The sequence below is a fragment of the Sprattus sprattus genome (assembly GCF_963457725.1).
Source record: "Sprattus sprattus genome assembly, chromosome: 20".
Lineage (NCBI taxonomy): Eukaryota > Metazoa > Chordata > Actinopteri > Clupeiformes > Clupeidae > Sprattus > Sprattus sprattus.
In genome coordinates, this window is record NC_137918.1 from 1,087,412 (window position 1) to 1,111,147 (window position 23,736).

General features: G+C 43.0%; 1 protein-coding gene across 1 annotated transcript; it reads right to left on the bottom strand.

The window, feature by feature from the left end:
• Nucleotides 1–363: 363 nt before the first annotated feature.
• Nucleotides 364–22,922, bottom strand: plekho1a (pleckstrin homology domain containing, family O member 1a; the record flags this gene model as incomplete). Its single annotated transcript, XM_080858708.1, has 6 exons — nucleotides 364–1,563; nucleotides 2,293–2,394; nucleotides 4,181–4,285; nucleotides 7,944–8,084; nucleotides 22,186–22,332; nucleotides 22,896–22,922. The coding sequence occupies 6 exons, from the start codon at nucleotides 22,920–22,922 to the stop codon at nucleotides 364–366; spliced, it is 1,722 nt and encodes a 573-aa protein (XP_080714834.1).
• Nucleotides 22,923–23,736: the final 814 nt, after the last annotated feature.

The following is a 23,736-nucleotide window of genomic DNA, read 5'->3' on the forward strand; positions in this document are numbered from 1 at the left end:
TGAACAGTTCGCACTCAATATGTTGTCAGTATAAGAATCCACTCCCACAATGCAGCGCTGTAGAAGAAGAGGTTCCAGAACCATCTCTCCTATCTGCTCAGCACCGTTCCAGCAACTTCAGTGCAAAGATCCAGGGATGCAGAATCACAGGAAGATAGCCCATAGTAACCATAGTATCATCAGAATAGCAAGTAGTGGCAACACCACATTATTAAAAAGGAGTGCTGAATAAAATGTGATAAGAACCAATCATCAACAACGTGTGCTTGAAATTCTTCCTCCCACTTGTTTGGCATTCTTAGAGGGAAAGTGGTGGGAGGGCTAGCTGTCCCAGCATGCATTTCTCGTGCTGATGAGGGCACGTCAGGGCTCTTTGGGCTTGCTGTCGTGGGAAGGCGTGGCCTGCTTTTTTGGCGTTGTTGATGCTGATGCTGCCGTTGCCGCAGCGGCGGGCTCCGCCTTGCGCTGTCGCTCCTGCAGCTGCTTCACCTCCTGCAGCACCTCCTTGGCCTCGCGCCACGAGGTGATGGCCTCCTGCAGGAGGCGCTCCGCTGCCGCCCGCCGCACCTCCCATTCTGACCCCCCCACAACAACGCCCTCCCGCAGGGGTGAGTCCCTGACCCCTCGGAGGAGGAGTGGCGAGCTGGCCGCCCTCAGGATCTCTGCTCTCTTCAGATGGGGTGAGCCACCCCCCTTGGAGTGGGGCGAGTTCGAGCCGGTGGAGAGGGGCGAGTCCGACTCCTTCAGGTGAGTGAAGTCTAAGTTCCTAAGATGCGGTGAGTTGGGGGCCCTTGAGTCGGGCGAGTCCGTGACCTTGCCCCGCGACGAGTTCCCACTCTTGGAATGGGACGCCTTTGAGCCTTTGACCCGAGGCGAGTCCTTTGCCTTCGAACGGGGCGAATCCTTTGCCTTCAGGCAGGGGGAGTCTGAGCTCTTGCTGTGGGGTGACCCAGACCCCTTTGAGTGGGGTGAGTCGTTTCCCCTCAGGCGCCTCAGGCGTGGTGAGTCCATGCCCCTCATGTGAGTCGAGTTCTCCCTGGACCGGTGTGGCAGGTCCTGCTCTTGGATTTCTGCGAGCAGCTCCTGGGTGCGCTGCAGCCTCTGGGCGATGAGGTCCTGCAGGTGCCCCGTGGGACTGTGGGCGAGGGCGGCCCCCCGGCTGCTTATGTCCCTCCGGCTCCCCCTCCGGTCCCCGCGAGACAGTGCGTCATCCATGGAGGCGCAGCGACTCCGGGCCTGGAAGAGGGCCCTCTTCCCTGGCTGGGGGGTGCGGGCGTGGGCCGGCGTGTGGACCTGGGTCTGGGTCTGCTGTCCCTCCACGTGCGGGGGGCGACTCCAGGACATCTCACTCCCCCGCGGGAGGCTCCCTGTTTTCACCTGGCCCTCGGCAGGGGTGGCGCGGAATTTGGAGACGTCCGTGCCCGACCGCGGGCGCCCCGGGGCCAGCTTGTCCATGTCGACCCGGAAGTCTTTGACCCAGACAGCTCCCTCGTCCTCTGGAGAACTAACGTCCTCCTCGTCGACCAGATCGAGGGTCAGCATGCCATCAGACGAAGTGGACGCCTGAAAAACAGACAATTCAATGCTTACATTCTTTACATAACTGAAACAATGACCTACTAGCCTGGTTCAAACTATGCTAACAGGGGTTGCGAAATAGAGGGAAAGAAATCTTCTCTTGAAGCAGCAATAAGGAGTTCTGTTCCAAAACTAGCAAGCTAACTACCAAAAAGCCATGGAAAAACCTTGCATACACCACCAACAGCTCAGTTGACACTGATAGAAGCTTGCCAACACACTAACTGGTGTCTTTTGGAATTTGAGGATGGTACCAAAACTAGTTGCGTATAAAACCATACCTCAAAAAGTGTCAAATTGTTGCATAGTGTTACTTTGAAATGATAATTGTAGCTAAATTCGTTGAGCGATTTATAATTTGTTCATGGCCATTCATAATCAATATTGAATGATAAATAGACAGACCATGTGATAGTATGTCAATGCTATACATTTCCATGTATATGCCTCCATTTTCTGTCTTTTTCATTTGTTTATATGACCTTTTATTCCTCTAATCTCCATGACCCTCCTAGGGGTGTGGTTGTGTCAGACTGTCAAACCACTTTGAATGGCAATGCTTGCATCACATAAATAAAAGCTGACGTGATGTGATGTGACTCCTGCGACAAAGCTCATGGCACATTCTAGTTTTGTTGTAAGATACTGTCAGATTGTTGCTCTGACTTTGTCAGAAAGGTCACAAGTTGGTACAAACAGGGCGATGCCACCCACCACAGTCATGAGATGCCCGCGAGTGGGCAGCCGGCGTCCTGGAGGAATCTTGGCACGGTCACGTGTCGGGTGAGCCAGGAGGCTCTCCTCCTCAATAGTGACCTACAGACATAGAAGAGAGATGCTATAACTAAGAGAGGAGGAGGAGGGGGGGCACATTAATTGTGCTGACCTACAGTCTTAGTAAAATTCCACTGTAGAATCTCTGAATATTGACATCCTCTTATTATAAAAACAAAATGGAAAGAGATGGAAACACATTACTGTAACAAGAAAGCTGGCCCACTGGAGCCAGACAGTACAGTCTGAGTTGTGCTTAGTTAATAAGGGTAGTCACTGACCCAGTTTTCACTTGGCAGATTTGTTTATGATGTATATGCAAACACAGATGATGTGCCATGTTTCCAAATATAGCACTCTGGTAAATAAATATGTATCACATGATCTTTAAGGAAATGGTGGCAAGGTAAACAGTGCTTTGTGGTTGTATATTTAAGCTATGGCAGTGAGGTTGTTCTATGACACAAATGGGGAACTTTACGTTCAATACCCAGGCAGAGGACCACACTGAGGACAGACAACCGCCACAGTGCTCTTTCCCACTCAGAGTGATATGGATTTTCACACTATATTTGTGTTTGTGTGTGTATGTGCTGTGTGTGTGTGTGTCTGTCTGTGTGTGTGTGTGTGTGTGTGTGTGTGTGTGTGTGTGTGTGTGTGTGTGTGTGTGTGTGTGTGTGTGTGTGTGTGTGTGTGTGTGTGTGTGTGTGTGTGTGTGTTTGCACAGACTTTGAATTGCAACAGGAACTGAACCAGAAACCCAAAGTTTCAAGAGGATACACACATGTTGTATGGCAAATAAGATACACACATGTAGTATGGCAAATAAGATACACACGTGTAGTATGGCAGTTAACATACACACATGTAGTATGGCAAATAAGATACACACGTGTAGTATGGCAGTTAACATACACACATGTAGTATGGCAATTAGGGCAAAGACATATTTTGTAAATGACACAGTACAGTATGTCTATTCTTCATTCAGATGTGATTCTACTGGCCCCTAGTGCATTAGTTCTCCAAGCATCAGTGGATTTGAACTAAAGGGATTACTAAAAAAGAAACTACAATCCAATAGAGCAGCCAGGAAAAGGCACAATAAAGAAGTGAGGAGACAGATGGAGAGACAGAGATAAAGGAAATACAGGAGAAAGAGAGAGAGAGAGAGAGGGGGAGAGAGAAAGAGAGAGGGAGACAGACAGAGAAAGACAAAGATAAAGACACACAGAGCAGAAGAGAGATGAGGAACTGATAAAAGGGTGGAGACATATGGAGAAAGGCATTTGGGGCGGACTTCCAGTAAAATGAGGAAAAGAGACAACAGAGACAGAAAGAGAGAGAGAGAGACCTATACAGAGGGAGAGAGAGAGAGACCCATGCAGAGTCAGAGAGAGAGAGAGAGAGAGAGAGAGACAACTCTCAATGCCACAACCTGAGGGACAGTGAGTGACACATTTGCAAGTACGCATGTACAAACTCACGTGCACACAAACACACACACACACACACACACACACACACACACACGAACACACACACACAATATTTGACTTTCTGATTTTTTTAAACCAATTACTGTAATATTATGTATGTCTATGTATGGTTGTATATTGTATACAACTGCTTTGGCAATGTAAGTGACCTTGTCATGCCAATAAAGCACCTTTTGAATTGAATTGAATTTGAATTGAGAGAGAGAGAGAGCGACCAATGCAAAGCCAGAGAGAGAGAGAGAGAGACCCATACAGAGAGAGAGAGAGAGAGGGAGAAAGCGAGAGAGAGACCCATACAGAGACAAAGAGAGAGAGAGAGAGAGACCCACCTCATCCAAGATACGATTTTTGGCTCGGACGATGGCTGCATTCAGAACGTTGATCCAGGACTCTTTCTCCTCTGGACTTACAGCCAAAAACACCAGATTGGGAGTCTGAGAGAGAAACAGACAGAGAGACATGCAGGGAATTGGGGGAAAAGGCAACCAATCAGAAGGGGGTTTCTCACTGTACATCCACAGAGCAGCACAAATCCAGGCTAAGTCTAAAAGTGAATCAGATCGAAGTGCTTTTCAGTCCATTGTTACGGAATTAGGACAAAGGAGTGGCGTAATCTTTTTCCAGTAGTCAATTAGAGGAAATGTCTGAGTTTAAGTTCAGCAAAACGATCTCACTAATGAAATTGTCAGGTTGGGCTTTATACGATGATGGACAGATGATCAACCAACGCTTGAGTTGAATAACCGGTAGATTCGAAATAGTACCAAGATGGCGGCGTCTCGGGAGCCTGTCAGTGGGAAATATTTTATGTGAATTAAGCTAAAGCTTAATCTACACAACTTTTTTATGTCTTCATTGACTCGGTTAGTTGTGTATGTGCAACACGAATGTTGCAAAGAGTTGTAGGTCTTAACTGATGCTCTAGACCAGGGGTCCCCAACCTTTTTTGCACCACGGACCGGTTTAATGCACGCAATATTTTTCACGGACCGGCTTCAAGGTGTGGCAGATAAATAGAGCAAAAATAAAATAACACCACCTGCATGAAATCGAATGTTAAGTGCATGAAAAACACAACTCACCATAACGATGAATCAGTGCTTGGTCTCCATGTGCCGAAGCAGTTTTAACGGCGTTTGCTAGCTTGTCGCCACATAATATACAGAGCGGACTTGGTGCTTGAGAATCACCTGTTGCGATAAACCTGTATTTAAGTATGACTCCTGGTATTGTCTGTTAAAAGAAGCGTTCTTTCTTGGAGGTCGTAGGCTCCTGTTCTGGCTCCTCAGTTGGCCTTTTCCTATTTACAAAGAAGCTCTCCAAAGACGTTTGTTTTTTACTCATTTTCGCTAGTTTGCGGGCTTATTTTTGGAGTGACGTATCACGTGAACGAGACAAGCGTCTTGACGTGACAAGAGGCACAGGCGAATGTTATGTCCAGGAAAATCCGGTAGTTTTTCAAAATGTAACACCTTTCAGACGCTAATAATTAATGCAGCGGAAACTATATAAATTATTTATTCTTTCTGTGCGGCCCGGTAACAAATGCCTCACGGCCCGGTGGTTGGGGACCACTGCTCTAGACCATTATTGTTAGGTTATTGCTTACGCTTAGACCAAACATCCATTGAAACACATAGTAGCTAGCTAGCCTCGCTGCTACTAAGTATAATGTAGGCATGCATATCTCACAGATATCGAGTGCATACATTTTGAAAGAGGAACAGAGAAACGCGATTGTTTTGTTGTTTTTGCCGTCCTTCCTACGGGATCCGGTAAAAGTTTAATGTATAAGATGGTCATACTACGTTGCTCTGATTGGTTCTAGGTATCCAATTGAGCGAAGAGGCATTTTCTTTCCTGGTTTGTTGAAACACGCCCCATACTCACAGCTCAAATGGATCAGTATCAGACTAGAATTATGAGTATGACATCGTCAGGCTACCATCTAGCCCTAATTCTGTATTTCACTCTATCAGTCTTGTTCGCTCGCTCTCTCTCTCTCTCTCTCTCTCTCTCTCTCTCTCTCTCTCTCTCTCTCTCTCTCCCTTTCATATGGGCTGATAGGCAGGTGCTTAGTGTCACAAGGACTCCAAAGGTTCTCCATAGACACAAATCTCATGTTAAAGAGAGTGTCTGATGTCAACATGGACAATCATAGAGGAGTTTACATTCCCCATGTCTGGTAATGGGATTGTCTGGTTGCATGGTGTTGAGGTTCATGTAACAGGGACCTGCCAATCAAAGTTTGTTTATGTCAAATCCCTCACAGCTATATGGCCCCATATTCTTCTAAAGAACCAGCACTCCAGCACACATTCATATACACATGCTGCACGACAGAGTGCAGCTTAACTAGACGCAAATGATAATCCAAAAAAAAAAGTTTGCGTTAAACCCATTGTGTCTTGTGCTATCATGACATAAAAAATGACATCTTGATATATCTTTACAGTCAGATTCTGGGATGGAATCCAAACCACTAAAAATTGTATTTCATGCAGGGTTGCATGCATATAATGAATTCACTGTGCTTGGAATACATTGTGTTAAGACAGCTTGTATTTATTTTAGAGAAATATGACTAAGACCAGAAATTAATTATGTGTTTATTCAGCTAACTTCCATTAGGGCTACAAACTATTTGCTGCTGACCTCTTTTTAGTGGGTATGTCTTTTAACAATTTCAGATGCAACATGTAGTTTGTCAAAAAGCTTCTAGAATTACATTATACATATATTCAAAAGGCATCATAAAAATACAATCTTCTCAGTATTTATGTTGAACTGTTTCAGGCTGTCTTTACTTTGTTTACATTTCTCCAACCCCAACAAATGTTAGTAAATGCATCACAAACAACTGAAACAAGCCATCAAGATGCAGAGAGTATGCAGAAGTATCAGAAATATGCAGAGTATCTGTGAAAATGTTGTTTCCTTGTCTCTGTGCAGAATAATTTGACAATAAAACTACATAGTGTATCTTTAAGGCTATTGTAACGGTAAGGGACATACGAAAATATACTGTCAACACCGAAGTTTTCTTGTTTAACCGAAGCGTAGATTCACAGGGTGTCAACCAAAGAATTGCAGGTAATGTGCTGCATGACAACAAAAAAGTTAATTTAGTTTCATGTGAATGAAATTATTTTGATTTTTCTCAAGGACATCATGGGTTACCTCAAAGTACCCTGTGGGATCCACATGGCCCCATTTGTTCTACATCCATGCGTGAGAGCCTGCCAGAGCCAATGCCCCTGGTCAATTTTGCATGAGAGATATTGTTATTTCAGAGCAAAATGCATAACTGAAAAATTATGCCTGGTGGCTTTCGGATGACTGCTTTTTATGAAGCGAGCTAACCTTTCTAAGAGTGTGCCTCAGAAATTGTGTTTACATAAAACAGCAGATATAGGGTTGAAAATACGCACAGGATCATGCATGATTATCATTCAACTGTAATTAAAGTGTGGGCGGTTCTTATCCACGTTTAAATTCAAATTAAATAAGCATTAGATACATCACAATGTAACATGAATATTGTAGCAAGAAGATTGGTGTTTTTGAGTGCATGCATGCGTGAAGCCAGTGTGTGTGTGTGTGGTTGAGTTTATGTGTATGTGTATGTGTGTGTATGTTTGAGTGTATGCGTGTGCGTGCACCTGTGGTTAAGAGAGAGTAGGAGTGCATGTTTAATCTTCTGTATTTGGTACAAAATGGTTTTATTTTTTGAGAAAATGAAGCACTTTTGCCTCTTTTCTGGGTCAGTGGTATACGATTAGCAGGATGTGATTTATTCTTTGGTTGATGAGGTCAGACCTCACTCTGTCTAGCTCACATAGAGAGAGAGAGAGAGAGAGAGAGACCACCCACACAGAACCAACCAGCATCTCTGTCCTCAATGAATCTCTGTCCTCAGGCCAACCGCTGACCTCCTGTCTCTAATCTGAGCACACTGGCTCTTGTCCCCAGCCCACCTCACTGTCCTCCGAGGCTGCAGTTGTCGGGGTGACACTGAGGACGGTAGCATCCCTTACACCAGTAACCCACACTCTGGATTAAATTCCCTGTTTGTGGGGACGCAGGACTCACCCGGTTCCCAGGCTGCCGACACCGTAGGAGTGTGAACTTGCTGTGGTTCTTCTTGCTGCGGCTCTTGGCCTTTCTCAGCTCCTCTGATCGCTCGTACTCTGCCAGGTCGAACACCTCATGAGTTTTACCGTCATCCTTCATCTGTGGACACCAGGGGGGAAAACAGTTTTAAAATGTATCAGACAATGTCATAGCAAAGGAACTGGCCTTTAGGTGAAGGTCACACACACAAAAACACACACACAGAAACACACACACACACACACACACACACACACACACACACACACACACAGACGCACAGACAGACAAACACACACACACACACACAGACAAACACACACACACACAGAAACACACACACACACACACCACACACACACAAGGGGGCTGACCGCTGCTGATCACAACAGAATGTATTAGCCTTTTCCACTGGGAACAGGCTCATTATTCACAGTTGCCATTTAGTTGCATCACAATACAAAGGCACTTCTGCTAGCTGTTCAAACAGTGAAGTATTTTTAGAAATTTAGCTTGAGCGCAAGAGTTTCTACAGAGTAGCTCATAAGTTCTTCTACCATGCAGGAAAATTATCCAGTTTGTTGAATGCTCTCGTATTTGGAGGGACATAAAAGATAAGATACCATGAGCAAACTTTTATGCCATCTAAAACCACACCCCCTGGGCCGGTTTAAAGTGCCTTTCATCTCTTTTGTCCCGTCGTGCCCTTCTGTGAAAACTCTTGATTTAGACCCAAATCAATTCTCATTAACCAGACTTATGGGGTGAAAATACATCACTTCATCCAGCCTGAGGGACATCAGGCCCTACTGGGGCCCTTCAGCTCAGGGGTCTGTCTGAAGGGGGCCAGTCACTGGGGACCCAGAGAGACAATCTGTCAGCGGGGGACGTCCTTGACATCTGCCGAGGAAGAGCTTTGACGGGTGGATGGATTAGATCAAAGTTCTATCCGGTTGCTAGGCTTTCACCATGGCAACGGAACAAAGGCAACACAAGGGATGCGGCTAATGATAAGACGCTGTACAAGGTGAGTCATGCTGTCAGTCTAGTCGCTGTGATCAAAACGCTAAGTGTGAAATTTAAAAATAGGGACCAAAAGGAATCCATTACCCTGTCTTGAGGACAGACCTGCTGTCATCTAACTCAAAGTAGGCTGAGGTCATTTAAGTCATAAAATGGTAAAGCAAGTTTATGTTTTCGTCATCTTTAGTTGATGATTCCTTCAAAAGGCAACGGAGAAAAGGAGAAGCTGTGCCATTAATGTCTCTGGTGCATGACACAACATCACGATCCACATTTTCCATCATGTGAGCATCGTGGGTTTGTGGAGTAGACTAGCCCGGGTTAAATATAGACCACACTGTCCCAATCCCGCAGCCTGTGGCACCTTCCCCATGGTTAACCATCCTCACAGGGTCACAAATCTGAGAAAGCAGAGACGAGTCAAGTGCGAGAAAGCCCCTCCAAACGCTAATATGGGGCAAAAGACCCCCTGGAGGACGGGCGCTTGGCGCTGAGCATGCAGTGCATCAATATTTCAGTCCCCTGCTGTTGCACAGCAAGTTTTTAGGCAGGGGGCCATCTTGATCTGTGGATTAACCAGCTCCAAAAATAACCCAGCAGCCCCCAAGACTGCCGCCATGGAACTGGAAACACAAACAGAGGCAGAGCATGCACAGCATGCATGGGGTAACCGGGATTAAAAATAATTTGCATTGTTGAGGAAATACAATCTTTGAGGAAATATGACCCCTTGGTAGAGTAGATACTGTTTACAGTAGTGATACAGTATGAACTGCTCACACAATCAGATGTACTGCTATGCTCATCACAGTCATATGACACATGCTACAATTACTGTGTTTCGATGTATGCAGATTGTGTTTATTACTTATGAGCAACACTGACACTGTACTATGCTTCTAAATGTGCTGCACAACTGTACACATTCATTTCTCCAAAGACTTGAACATATAGGACAGCGCTTCAGGTACGATGAACAATCTGTGTATCCATGTGTGACAGCGAGAGGAGCCTTGGAGGTCTCGGCGAGGCAGTGCTGTATCACAGCGGTTACGGCTGCGAATCAGGCTGCTGTGAAGTTAATACCCTGTAATCAAAGCCGCCAGAGGTTTTATTTTTACATAAACCGACTGGGCATTAAAGGGAGAAAATGGATTAGCGGCGCACTCGGGAAGCACGGCAGGAGGGTTGAGCTGGCACTCTGTCTAAAGCTGGGGGACTGACTTACATTCAGATCAACCGAGGAGACTCTCAAAATAACGGCATCGCCGTTGAGATCATCGTTGTCATAAGCAGACTTTTTCTGCGTGCAAGGTTTGATTGGTCTGGCGGGGGTTATTATAGGAGTCAATGGCTCAAACCACTTACCTTGGTTTTCAATACCAAAGCTATTACATAAACTACACCATCTGTTTCAGTCAATAAGGTTACAGCATGAGGAATTAGTACACTTCATGCATATGTGTTCAACTGAAGTGAGCACATTCCTGTGCAGTATTACATAAATGTCAAATTATTCAAAATTGTATTGCCTTACAGTAATTGCATTACTTCTAAGTTCAATAGAAGGGTATTTGCTCTTACTCTATGCAAAATAAAAAAGATACCGTTTAGATGTACTATAATAAAAACTACAGGCTCCACAGAGGGAATTCAATGCAACAAAAGTCTGTACACCTTTTTTGTTCAATACTTGATGATAGACTCATCAGTTACCAGAGCTGCACACATTTATGGAGCAATATTCTGACATTCTTCATCTTGGGCGTCATCTTGTCTGCCAGTTTTTTGGTATCTCCACAGGCATTCATGGTGCCATCTCTAAATGGACACCTTTTGCACTCATGCAGCCCAATACCACCACACTGCCACTGCCGGGCTTCACTGGCGGACTATGCACTCACTGTGGTAGTCCTGGCCAGGTTTATGCCAAACATGCTGGACCCCATCTTAGCCGAACAGCTCTTCACCACAAAACTGTAAGATTAAACTTTGCTAAAGAACATAAAAAAGAAGACTGGGAACACAATCTTTGGTCAGATGAGACCAAGATAAATGTGTTCGGCTCAGACATAAATTGATAAATAACAAGATCAATTGGTGCAGTGTCATCGTATAACAGTGCTGGTTTAATCCTCTGGTGCCCTGGTTCATCTCCGCCAGTAAACAAACCTCCCACCATATAATCCAGTTAGGCAAAGGATGGCTCAGAAAATATGATGTATTGAGCATTGAGGTGCTGCCACCTGACCAAATGACAAACCTTTCAGGCATTGAGACAAATAAAGTCCCTTTTCCCAGTTTCATGCTGTGTTTCAGCAGCATGCAACCTATTCATGTTAAAAGGCTGTTTGAGAGCTCTGACTGTTTAATTACATCCACAGTGACCAGACACCACAGCACTGATAATTATTAATAAAAAAATAAAGCCATTATCAATGCAGTCACTTAAAAAAACAAGTCTTGGAGATATACACATGCATGTTTTTTCTTGCCTCTACAATCATTCGTCTTACCTACGTGAGTAAACATCTAAAACATAGTACAGTGTTGGCATATTTCTTTCCTCCATCCGTTCCTCTACAACACATACCGTGAACTCATGAATGAATTTACATGCTGGGGGGGAATAGTTCAATGCTTCACCCCAACTCCACTGAGGACTGTCCTATATACACAATGCACAGAATGCACTGGCCCATGCGATGATGTGAAAACCTCAGCCATTTCCACCCATCTATAAGCACCACTGCAATCAATAATTCACACCGCAGAGAAACAGAGTGGCCGTGTGAAAGCTCTTAGAACAGTCTTTAGAATGTTCCACTGTCCCTCCACATGCTGCTAGCATCCTGGATGAGCCGGAAGCTTCCAGGAGCTTCAGCAGCAGGAGCACCAGGGCTGGAGAACACGCAGTTCCCCTATTAAAACTGCATGGGGTACTAAGAGAGAGAGAGAGATCACGTCACCAATATGTACCGGGAGGTGACCTCACCCAGGGTGGAGGTCCTGGAGAGCAGTCACAAGTACAAACATGCTTAATTAAGCTCATTTACACATACACACACACAGTCACACATGCATATGTTCACACATATACACACACATGCACACACACAGACATTCCTCTCTGATCATTCACATACTCACTTACTCACACACACACACACACACACACACACACACACACACACACACACACACACACACACACACACAAACACACACACAAACACAAACACACACACACACACACACACACACACACACACACACACACAAACAAACAAAAATGCACTGACACAGAAAAAACACTCAAGTACAAGCGTTTGACACACAAACTAGGTCTACAGAAGGACACATGTCCAGACACTTATGCAAACATAAATAATGTGTATGCATTTAGATGCTTTGGTGTGAGGAGTCTCAGTTTAGACTGGCAATGACTCGCTACAGCAGGAACTGTCACAGGCTAATGAGTCAAATCCTTAGTTCCATAGTTGAATGGTGAACAGGCTTTAACCACCAGCCAATGAAACATTTCCAACCTAGTTCTTATATGACCTGCCGGGTGAAATTGCATCAACAAATGATTGGGTGTATCATTTAGTGTTTGGCAAATGAGAACGGTTAAATAGGGACCACTTGAATAATACTCATTTCATTATGTGAGGTATTTGAGACATCCAGGATCAAGACCCAGTTATTGAGAATATAGAGAGCCTACTGTGAGACACAACAGTCACACAGCACAACTTCACAACAGAAGAGGCTCAGCAGGGACTCCAATCAAAATGTCTTACAGACATCGACATGAAGGGAACATGAGAAGCTAAGTGGCTTTGGGGGCGCAGCCGAAATTCAGGAGGAACTCCCCCGAGTGGGGGGATAAACAGTTGTACACAACGGCTGACATCCAGAGAAAAGCCACAACACAGCCTGACAGAAAGAGCAATGATCAGGAAACATGTAAATGACTACAGAAATATTTGGAAATATATATACAAGAGAGACAAATCATGAATCTTGTCATTATAATCAATTTCATTTAAAGCTGGTCTCTTTTGATATTCATTTTTTAAATGCTTATTCACCAGTCCTCTGTGATTTTTATTGGCTTGTGCATAAGCATGGTTGCTTACTTCTCAACATTTTCCTTTCATAATTGAACACTTAGACATCAGGGCAGAGGACAAAAAAACAAGATGACTGGCTACTGTATCAAGTACTACAAGCAGTGATAAGCCTACAATTCGGTTTGCCAATTTTCCAACAACATTATTAGCCACAGACATCACACTAAAGTCCAGTGTATCATGTCTCCACTGTCAGCTCTGACTAAATCCGTTCCTGTCAGTTACCCTGTCGATGTTGACTGAGATATCACTGATAATCAGGTGATGTCATGGAGAACGCTATCTTCCCTCTGAGAGGCAGGTAATCTCCTGAGTCAGACAAGTGTTTGTGCACACAGAAGAAAAGCTCATCCTACACTAGCAAGCGCACACATGAATCAGCATGTACCAACGGAGGCATACTTAAGGTGACGAACAGAGAATCCTAGTCGGCAGAAGGCGGCATAACAACACTCAAGAGACACCAACCATAAAACTGTGATAAGGCCTGTAGCAGTGCCGTATGCAGAGAGGGTAAGAGAGGGTAAGAGAGCGCACTGTAAGTGGTTAGCCTGCATGGTGCCTCTTAGCGAGAGGCAAATGCTCCTCGTTCATCTTCAGGGCTCACGGGAACTCTATTTGTGCAAAGTTCAACTTTAAATAATGCAGCGCCATTCATCAAATGCAATGAAACATTATCTAATAATTCCGCTAATAAAGCCTGCTCTACTGAACGGTAGAACACAGCTCTAAAGTTGCATCATTACCCGTCATTATGACTTGATGACCTTAGTTACATTATGACCTTAGTTACATTTAGCACAGTCACACAGTCACGCAGAGCCCTAATTGCCTCTGAGAGTTACCACTGGGCAATAGTGAAACAGCTCTTTGACTGGCACCACATCCACTGACCCCTTGCCGACCAAAACTGTAAAGTATTTCACTCCACTCATAACTGGACTACATCACACATCAAGAAACAAAGACTGAGATCAGCTCATTCATAGACCATTGCAATAATGGGATATATAGAGAATCATTTAGCCACAAAAAGGCCTTTGTCTGCACTAAAGGGGGGGATGAGTGTGTGCAGGGAGCTCGTCTGAGGGCTTACAGTAAATGAGAGCTGAGGAATGTAAGACAGCCCAGCCTGGAAGTAGGGGCTTTCGGTAACCTCTTTAGACCTCTGTGCTGACACAGCATGCCTGTAAATCGAATTTATATGGGATCACAGTGAGGGAGAGACAGTGATGCTGCTTCACCCAAAACAACTTAGAGAGGGGCATTAACTGTGCCAGTGTCTGGGTGAGGGACTGTTATTGTAAGCGTTTGATTTATGTGTACTGTTATAAAGGGTGCAATCTGGAACCATTACAGTTTTTTCCTATCGTTTTAGTCAATTTACCTAAACCATGTTCACATTCCCAAAACACTTAACACATTGAGCATACCAGTAGACCATGTGAACCAAACTGTGGATACTTGCCCCTATGCTTAGATTCAAATGCTGGCAATGACACCTTCTTCCAAAATTCATGGATATCTGTCCCAGTCAATGTTCACTCCCGGCAAAACGCTGTGCAACTACAGCATATTTTACCAATGTTTAGATACTCTGTTCAAAACAGTTAACTTTCAGTTGAAAACCTAACTTATCAGTAATTAAGATCACTGTAGGTGAAAAGATGCTGCATTTGGACTGACAAATGAAGTTATATGTTTGAATAAGAAAAAATATTCTTATTTTAGCAGATAGTTTATTTATTTTATTTTAATTATAATTATTTTTGTTTTCCTGTACACCATAGTTCTTGGTGAATTGGCATGGAATTCCTTTTTTGAAATACAGCTAGACAGGCAGAATTTACAGTAGCAACTTTAGTGATTGTATGGGATATTGTGGCCTTTCACAACTCCCGCCAAGTCACAGGGTGGTTTGCAGCGCATCCTAGGATGGTGTCCCTATTCCTGCCGCCGTACTCTCCTTTCCTCAGCCCCATTGAGATTTTTTCTCGCATGGAGATGGAAGGTATATGACCAAGGCCCACAGGACCAGATGTCACTTTTAGAGGCAATTGCTGCTGGGTGTATGGACATAGCCCCCGAAGCATCCAGGCCTGGATAAGGCATGCACAAAGATTTTATCCATGATGAATGGCAAGAGAAACCATATGGTATATATATGTTACGATGTTGACGAAAATCTGTTGTGTTTGTGATTTGTTTCTTGATCAAATATTACGTAATTTCCCCCCCAAAAAAAATCTTATTTTAGGTTTCTGATAAAACAGTCATTTACTGTAGGCCTATTTAAGCAATAAGCCCCAAGAGGCCGTGCTTTCCGCTGATTTTAGACCACGCGTCGTGCCTAACAACTCCCGCCCTTACCTGTTCAAAAATCAGCGCAAAGCACGGACTCGCGGGGCTTATTGCTTTTCTAAACCTGTTGCTACACATATTTGATATGGTTTCATAAATAAAGACAATTCAATTTAAGAAACAATAGTCATTCTTCCGCCACTAAAAATTATAGTTCCTAAATACGCAACCCTTGAAGCAACGCAACAGCCAGATGGAACACTGGGTATGAAATGCCTTGCCATTCGCTGCGCAGTAATATGGAATGTAATCAGGTAAAATTGTAAGGTAATGCTGGATTTTACAACGGCTTTTAGCCAATCACAATCAAGGATTTGAACAATCAGGTTTAGAATTAATCAATAAGCCCCAAGAGGCCGTGCTTTGCGCTGATTTTAGAACAGGTAAGGGAGTTGTTAGGCACGACGCGAAGCGGAGAAACAATAGTTTAATGATAAACCGTCATTCTTCCGCCACTAAAAATTATAGTTCCTAAATAAATCGTTGCCACGCAACCCTTGAAACAACGCAACAGCCAGATGGAACACTGGGTATGAAATGCGCTATAATGCCTTGCCATTACGCTGCGCAGTAATATGGAATGTAATCAGGTCAAATTGTAAGGTAATGCTGGATTTTACAACGGCTTTTAGCCAATCACAATCAAGGATTTGAACAATCAGGTTTAGAATTGCAATTACAGTAAAGTACATTTACAGCACTTGTCAATTGTGACATCTATTGTGAGAGGGAAACAGACATATGAACACTGTCAGCAGATTCTTGGCTTGGATTGACATATTTCAGCATTTTAGAATTATTTGTTTACTGTCATATTACAAATTGTATTACTGTAGTCCAAAGAAGTGTTTGTCTGTGTTTTTTCTCTTTTTTCAATGCAACACTACAGGAAATCTATGCTAAACTGGAGGACACAGCAACATTTTATATGCAATTGGCAATGCTTCAAGATGTTAGTGTTTTTTAGGTCATTGTTTTCTAAGAGGAAACATGTGTTAAGTTATGGCAGCATTGGTTGTGGTCAGGGGCGGACTGGCCATCGGGAATACCGGGGATATCCCCGGTGGGCCGATGGCCCAAAACACCGGCCCACTACAAACATCAACAAGCCCACCGCTATCAGGAGCACCAGTTCAATTGAATGTAACTTTTGAAGACAACACTAATCTACCTTTCTACCTACTGAAGCACTGACTGAATTTTATACTCCTACTCGCGATCTGTCTGCACACTCATGGTGACTATTTTTCGATTTTTTTTTTTTTTTAAAGTTACTTCTTAAATGTGTTTTACGGACTTCGGAAGTTCAACGTAAGAAAATATCTCCACGTTATTAATGAACACCTGAAAATTGGTTCTTACACAGCCGAAGTGTTCTCAGCTGTGCCGATTGAGGTAGAGGGTTCTTACATTTGGATTTGCATACATACACGCAACACGCCCAGCCAGGGCACGCAACCTTGACGTGTGCAGTCAGCCCTAGCCCTAGTTCTAACACGGATGAGGCACAGCTCATCGCTGCCTCTGTCAAGCTCTTTCGTCAGTCTAATTTTGTTTTAGGTGTTATTAAATGTCAATCACTCTAGCCTACATTGTATTTGGAAAACCACCGACTGTTGACAGTGATAAGGTAAGATGTGGCGTTGACCTTGCCAAATGTAAGCTTGCTATTCACAGATGAGGTAACGTTCCCTACAGCTAGCCTAGCTAATGGTATGTCTTAAATTGAGACCGTTATGATCTGGTAAAATAAGCAAGCTGGTGCTGTTGTCAACATCGAGATTATCTATTTTAACATGTTAGCCGTAGTCACTTGCTTACAATCGATGAGCAAGCTATCCATGGTGGTAGTTGTAAAGAGGGCAATCTTATCATTTCTATTAACTTGTGTCAAATAAGTGAACCAGCTAGTTTGTTATGCTAAAATCACTGTGTTACACACAACACTTACATTATAAACAATGTTATTATGTTATCTAGATTATTGATATATTATCTAGAGCAGGGGTCTTCAACGTTTTTCAGGCCAGGGACCCCCAAACTGATGGCGAGATGAGCAGGGACCCCCTACTATATAAATTGCATAACATTTTGTTTATAATATACTGGGCCTAGTGCCAAATTAACATAGCTACCCTGTTATTGTGTATTCAATACTAAGCTATTCAAATAATACAAAGGTTAATATATTCATTAACATTTTTATTTTTTAACATTGAATTTAACCTAATATTTTTGAACAACGAATTTAACTTAACATTTTTTAACATTGAATTTAATTTAACATTAAAAAACATGAAAGGTACAGGGTGGCCGTGCCACTGCCATTTATAAACATACATCTTGCAAACAACTCTGAGCTAACAATTAATAACAACTTATTAAAATAATTCACAGATATGTATGTTTTTTTTTTCATCATACATAAAAAAGGGACAGTGAATCCTCAAGCATCTGTGGATGGTGCACATCCTCCCACATTAGTGAGATGTATCTTCTTTTCAATAACTCCTGACTGACACGATCCAACTGATGACGGAGGAGGAGTCTGGTGCATGGAGTTGTGTTGACGACATAGATGTTATAGTGAGATTGACAGGTCAACAAACCAATCACACCGCTAGCAAGTTGTTAAGATTATAGGTAGTAGCATGCTAGCATTAGCTAGGGGGCTCATACACCTCGCAAATCCTCTCAGACTTATTTTTCAGTTACAATAAACGTTTTTTGACCTTGTACAGTGTCTTTTTCTCTTTATTATTTTTTTTAAATCTAAGCAAAAAATTGTCAAACTAACAATTTATAGGTACAAACAAGACCAGCTATGGAGTTTGGTCCGCTTTTATTTTTGATCTTCGCGCTCTTTAGACTTGAGCAGAAACGCGATCTGATTGGCTAGTGCCTGTGCTGTCGTATTTGCATGAAAGGTGTTGTGAGTGAACCGGTGCCCAGCTTGAGAAGGCTCCTGTGTGTAGCTGAATGTATCGATTGGACTGAAAGATAACGTCTTCTCAATCAATTTATACGTTCGCTACAATATGTTGGATTTATGTTAATTAAAATTTAAAGGGAGTAAATACAATTCTGATTCGGAAGACATTTAATTTGTGAAAAAAAAAATTGGTTGAATTATTATTTTTTTTTTTTGAAATATAAAACAAAATTGTCTTATCAACCAAAGATTTCGCGACCCCCCTGCAGTACCTCCTCGGACCCCCTGGGGGTCGCGGACCCCCTGTTGAAGACCCCTGATCTAGAGGTGTTGACTTGGCCAAGTATAGCTTGTGTTTCACAACACTTACATTATAAACAATGTTAATATGTTATCTAGATTGATGATTCTGCTGCTGGAATAAAAAATGGATAAATGGATAAAAAAATTCATGAAGGGACATTTATAATAGACAAAAAATTGCGATTAATTGTGTTTAAATATTTTAATTGTTTGACAGCACTAATTTCTATCTAATACGCTTTGAGTGTACAAACCAATAGGCTTTGTAGTTATACGTATGTACTATTCATCTAGCAAACTATACCTACCTTGGAGTGTTACAATAGCCAGTAGGCTATCATTTTATTCCATGTGTCCATCCAGGCAAATTGGTGGATCCAAATGTTATTAAAAAACAAGCATATATGATGTAATTTCTTTGTAATCATCCAAAATAATGTTAAGTGTTTGGGTATTTTTCCCAGTAGGCCACTGACTGGTCGATACGTGCGATCCATTGAGTGGGCAATGCAGCGTGTACTGAGTAGGCAGCACGCCGTGTACTTAGTGGGCCGCGCGCCGTGTATTGAGTGGGCCGGTCTGACAGTAACTCCCGGGCCACTTTTTCTCCCCAGTCCTGGTTGTGGTGTGGTTGTTGTAATGCATTTTGCACCAAAGGTTAACAGATATGCAGAGGTGTGTGTCTCTAAAGCCCACTGTGTTAAGTGATAGGGAAAAGTGACCATGGTATGGGTACATGACCGAAAACGATAGGAAAAAACTGTAATGGCTCCAGATATATCCATAAAAATGCACTTAAAACAGATAAAAAAGACAGTGATTTGTTTATAGAAGGTTTTTTGGATGGCAGGTACATCACTGTCTAGGGTGTGAAGAACTCCCGGTCCAAGGAACATTTAGCTAGTCATCCAAACAGCTCTTCAAATAGAGTGTATCTATGAATATTAGTGCATGTCTGTAGAGTTGGATTTTAAGACCATTTTAATATTTAAGACCATTAAAAAGAATAATGTAGAAAAAGTAATTTTTATATTGAAATTGGACTTGTGTCGGAGTCCAAGGGGAGGTTGTACTTTGGAGAGTTCTGTGGAAACTCGCTGACCACATAGAGGTATCTAGTTATCTGGTCTGTGTTAGGAGTTTCTGGTCACACAACTGGTTTTTGAGAGTGTAAACCATGACGCACACCCTCCAGACCAACCCCCACTCAGCTAATCCTAGATTTGATTGGTTAGACATCCTGTCACTTGCTAGACTAAATACTAGCAAACCCTTCAGAATCTCTTCAGAAGGGCAATGAGCAAAAACTCAGCAGCCGAGTAGAAGGGAGACATTAGTCTATAGTCATCATGAGAGGCCGCACCTGCAAAAACATTTTTTTTTAAGTCTTCTGTGGAGCCCCTCTGGCATTTTGCACCCTAGGCAACCGCCTTGGGTGCTTATGTCATGGGTCACCCCTACATATGGGTATTACATGTCATCTGAACAGCTGCTGCCAATGACAGCCTGTGTGTGAGGTATGTAATTGAGTTTACATGACATGGATCTCTGTTGTTCGGCTAAACAATGAGAGAAGGTTAAAAGAGATGGTCTGTGATCTTCATGATGCTCTCAGCTCTCAGCTCTAAGCCTTAGATGAAAGGAAGTGCAGGCACGTATTGTGTTATGATAGCCGAGAGAAAGAAAGAGAGAGAATTTGGGACTGGGAATAGCTTTGCCTGTGTGAGTGTGTGGGTTTATGTGCGAGTGTGAGTGTGAGTGTGAGTGTGAGTGTGAGTGTGAGTGTGAGTGTGATTGTGAGTGTGAGTGTGAGTGTGAGTGTGAGTGTGAGTGTGAGTGTGAGTGTGAGTGTGAGTGTGAGTGTGAGTGTGTGAGTGTGAGTGTTAGTGTGTGTGTTTGCGCTTATGTATGTATGTGTGTACAGGGTGTTTGTGTGAATGTTTAGGTGTGCACAGAGCGCGAGCGCGAGCAGGCTTAGCAGAACAGAAGCCTTGGGGACCCTCCAGCGCGGGAGCTCGGCACAGCTGTGCAATCCTCCCCTCTTTCATCTCTCTTTTAACTCAGTCTCAAAACACTGCAGCTTCTACTCAGGCAGCTCACGGCGGGAGAGCACGTGAAAACCAGGCCACTGCGATAAACTCCTTTTAAAAGCACATTTAATGTTTAAGCACAAAATAGAAAAGACAAAAAAAATGGGAAGAGTGAAACTAATACCGCTTTTGGCTTGGCTGCAGGGTTTCCCATTGAAGTGCTGAGGTCCTTCACAGGATGAGCTGTGATATCACCTTAAAATCTCTGCTCCAAAAGACCCCAAGGGCTGTTTTTGATAAGGCAGACGAGGGGCTGCAAGTTTGGATGTCCTCATGTGAACTATACATGACTGGCCTTTTTTCTTTTAATTTGCATCTAATTTGTGTTTTTGTTTGTGCACTTTAAAATATATTTTGCCAAGTGGACCATGGATTTAATTATACTAATGCACACAGCTTCAAATGGACCTCAAAATGGATTATGTTAAGGCGGTGGGAAAAAAACATTTTGCCGCCCTTAAAGTGAACCCAGCTCGGATTTTATTCATGTGTGTTTGTCCAGATAGATTATGAAATCTGACACGTGATGTTTGTATAATTGTGTTCATTTTACAGTTGAACTGTTTCACTGTGGTAAAATGCCACACCTGAGCAGGCCAAGAGCATGTTTCCTCTGAAGTGCACACTCCCTTTGAGGTTATCACTGCAACTTGTGCTCAGAAGAGATCAAAGATTCGTCATGAAAAGAACTACATTAAATGGTACCATTCCTGACACAGCTCAAAAGGTAGCAAAGCACAGATTGTTACATGACAGCAATTACGAGGCTATATTATTATATTACTATACTATTTCAGACTGTTTCATTCTACTACAAATGAAATGCCTACATAACGTTTGAAAACAAAAACATTTACAAATAACAAAATACTACTGCTCTATAGGATGCTGCTGAAATGTTTTGTCTGCTATTTAAACTGAAAGTAATTTCAGCTGTCAAATCAGTCTCTATGGTTACAGCTTGGGGGTGGGGCAAAAACTGATTTCCATATGCTTGTCATTACTAGGTCAGGCTTTGAACTGATGGCACTGTCATGGCGTGGGAGAGATGAGAGGTAAAATAAGTTGTGTTTGAAATTCTGAAGCAACTGGATATGCGTTCAGCTACCAATAGGACAGGGACGAATATCAACAACGCTGAGTACATGCCGAATCAGTGAGCGCATAAGGCCAGCGCCTGTGTTTTGAAGCTGTCACCACAAAAGGCTTTTGCGGTTCAGTGAATCACACGCCCAAATGACGGCTTCTGCAGGCACACACGCAAAATTATCTTCGCTCTAGAAGAAGCCCGAGTTAGCTCAGTTAATGCATCCTTAGTGAAAGTACCACACGCAAGAAGTTGGCAGAGGTCTGCCATGCTCTTTCAGACAACTTACCTCCTTTTCAAATATATACAAATGGTCTCCTTTTAGCATCACAAAGCGGTTTTTCCATAATTCTCTGAAAATCCCTCTGCCACAGAACTTGCGAATCCAGCCTACTTTATCCGGTTGCGACGACAGCTGGTTGGCATCTTGGAGACCCTGTTCAGAGAGAAAAAAAAAGCTTGTCAGTGCGCCGCGAAGCTTACATAATATGTGCGTGAAGTGTTAGGGCGCCGTCCACAAATACGGATTTATACATCACTAATTTCCATTGCTGCCATTAAATTGGTTACATAATCCGTTACTGAGAATTTAGATTGTGCTGTTAAGAGGAGGCTATACATTTAATTGGAGGTGTCGTTCAGGGTGTGGCTAATTAAACATTTCCGAGAATGTACACAAGTAGGCCTACAACGAATATCATAATATTATTAACTTAAAAAAATGAATATAATCGCGTGCATAGATGTATTTTATACGTTGTCTTTTGAAGGCTGCGGTCTATTGGTTGTCTATAGGCTACCCATTATATTAAACAACCCGGCATGGTTAGCAATCCAAACACGCAAAACGGATGCAGACATCTGAAAGATTGTCTGTTTAAAGGCAGCTGTCAACGTGCTAAGATTATCAGCATCTGTAGCTGTGCCTTCAGGATGCTGAAAGAGGCATTCACACATTTATGTAACACACCGATGTAATGCTTTAGTGAGATAGCTTACCCTTTTCGTCCCATTGCTTTTCTTCATGATGAATAATGTAGCCTTGTCTCCACACTTGTAGTCCAATGAATTTCTTTGCTTTCCTGTTTTCTCCAAAGCTGTATCAAATTATAACTACAGAACGTATTATATTTGTGTGTGTGGTGTCCTTTTGTTGTGACTTGCTTGTCTCCTGCACTGCGCTTCTGATGAACAGTTTTATAATGTGACTTAGGCGCGGCGCTCGTTCATTGCGCTGTGTGGGAAACGTCCTGTTCTACGGATCGCAGAGCTCGAGCATTGTCTTCCCACTGACATTCGTACGACAGCCTACGAAGCGCACTCTGTGCTCCACGTTGAATGACTGAAGGGGTATTCCTATATATAGGGCTCGACTGCTCCATCTATTGCGCCGGCTGGGCTGTCACCGTGATGTCACCAATTAGGACGAAAACGCGTGTATTTTCTTCGTGACCTGAACTGAAGTGATGGATAAGGCTCTTCTTGGAATGCTTTTTTTTAAATAAAAGGCTGTAATACTTCAAATTATTGAAAAATTACACAGACTAGATTTCACATCTAAATATAAAATTCCGTGAGGTCATTAGGTAGTCATTAGATTGTGCATCACTGACATCAATATGAGTGCCCTCAAATCAGTCAGCACTTTCGTGATTTAACCTTCCCCGAGGCCCCCTGTCATGGTGATTGCAGTGATGATGATGATGGCAGTGCAAAGATGCTTTTACTTAGTTATCCTCAGTGAAGCTCTGTAGTAATCCTAATTTAAAAAAAGCACATTCTCTCTAGTGTTATTTACTGCTAGACAACTAAACCTTCTTATTTAAAACACATTTTTTTT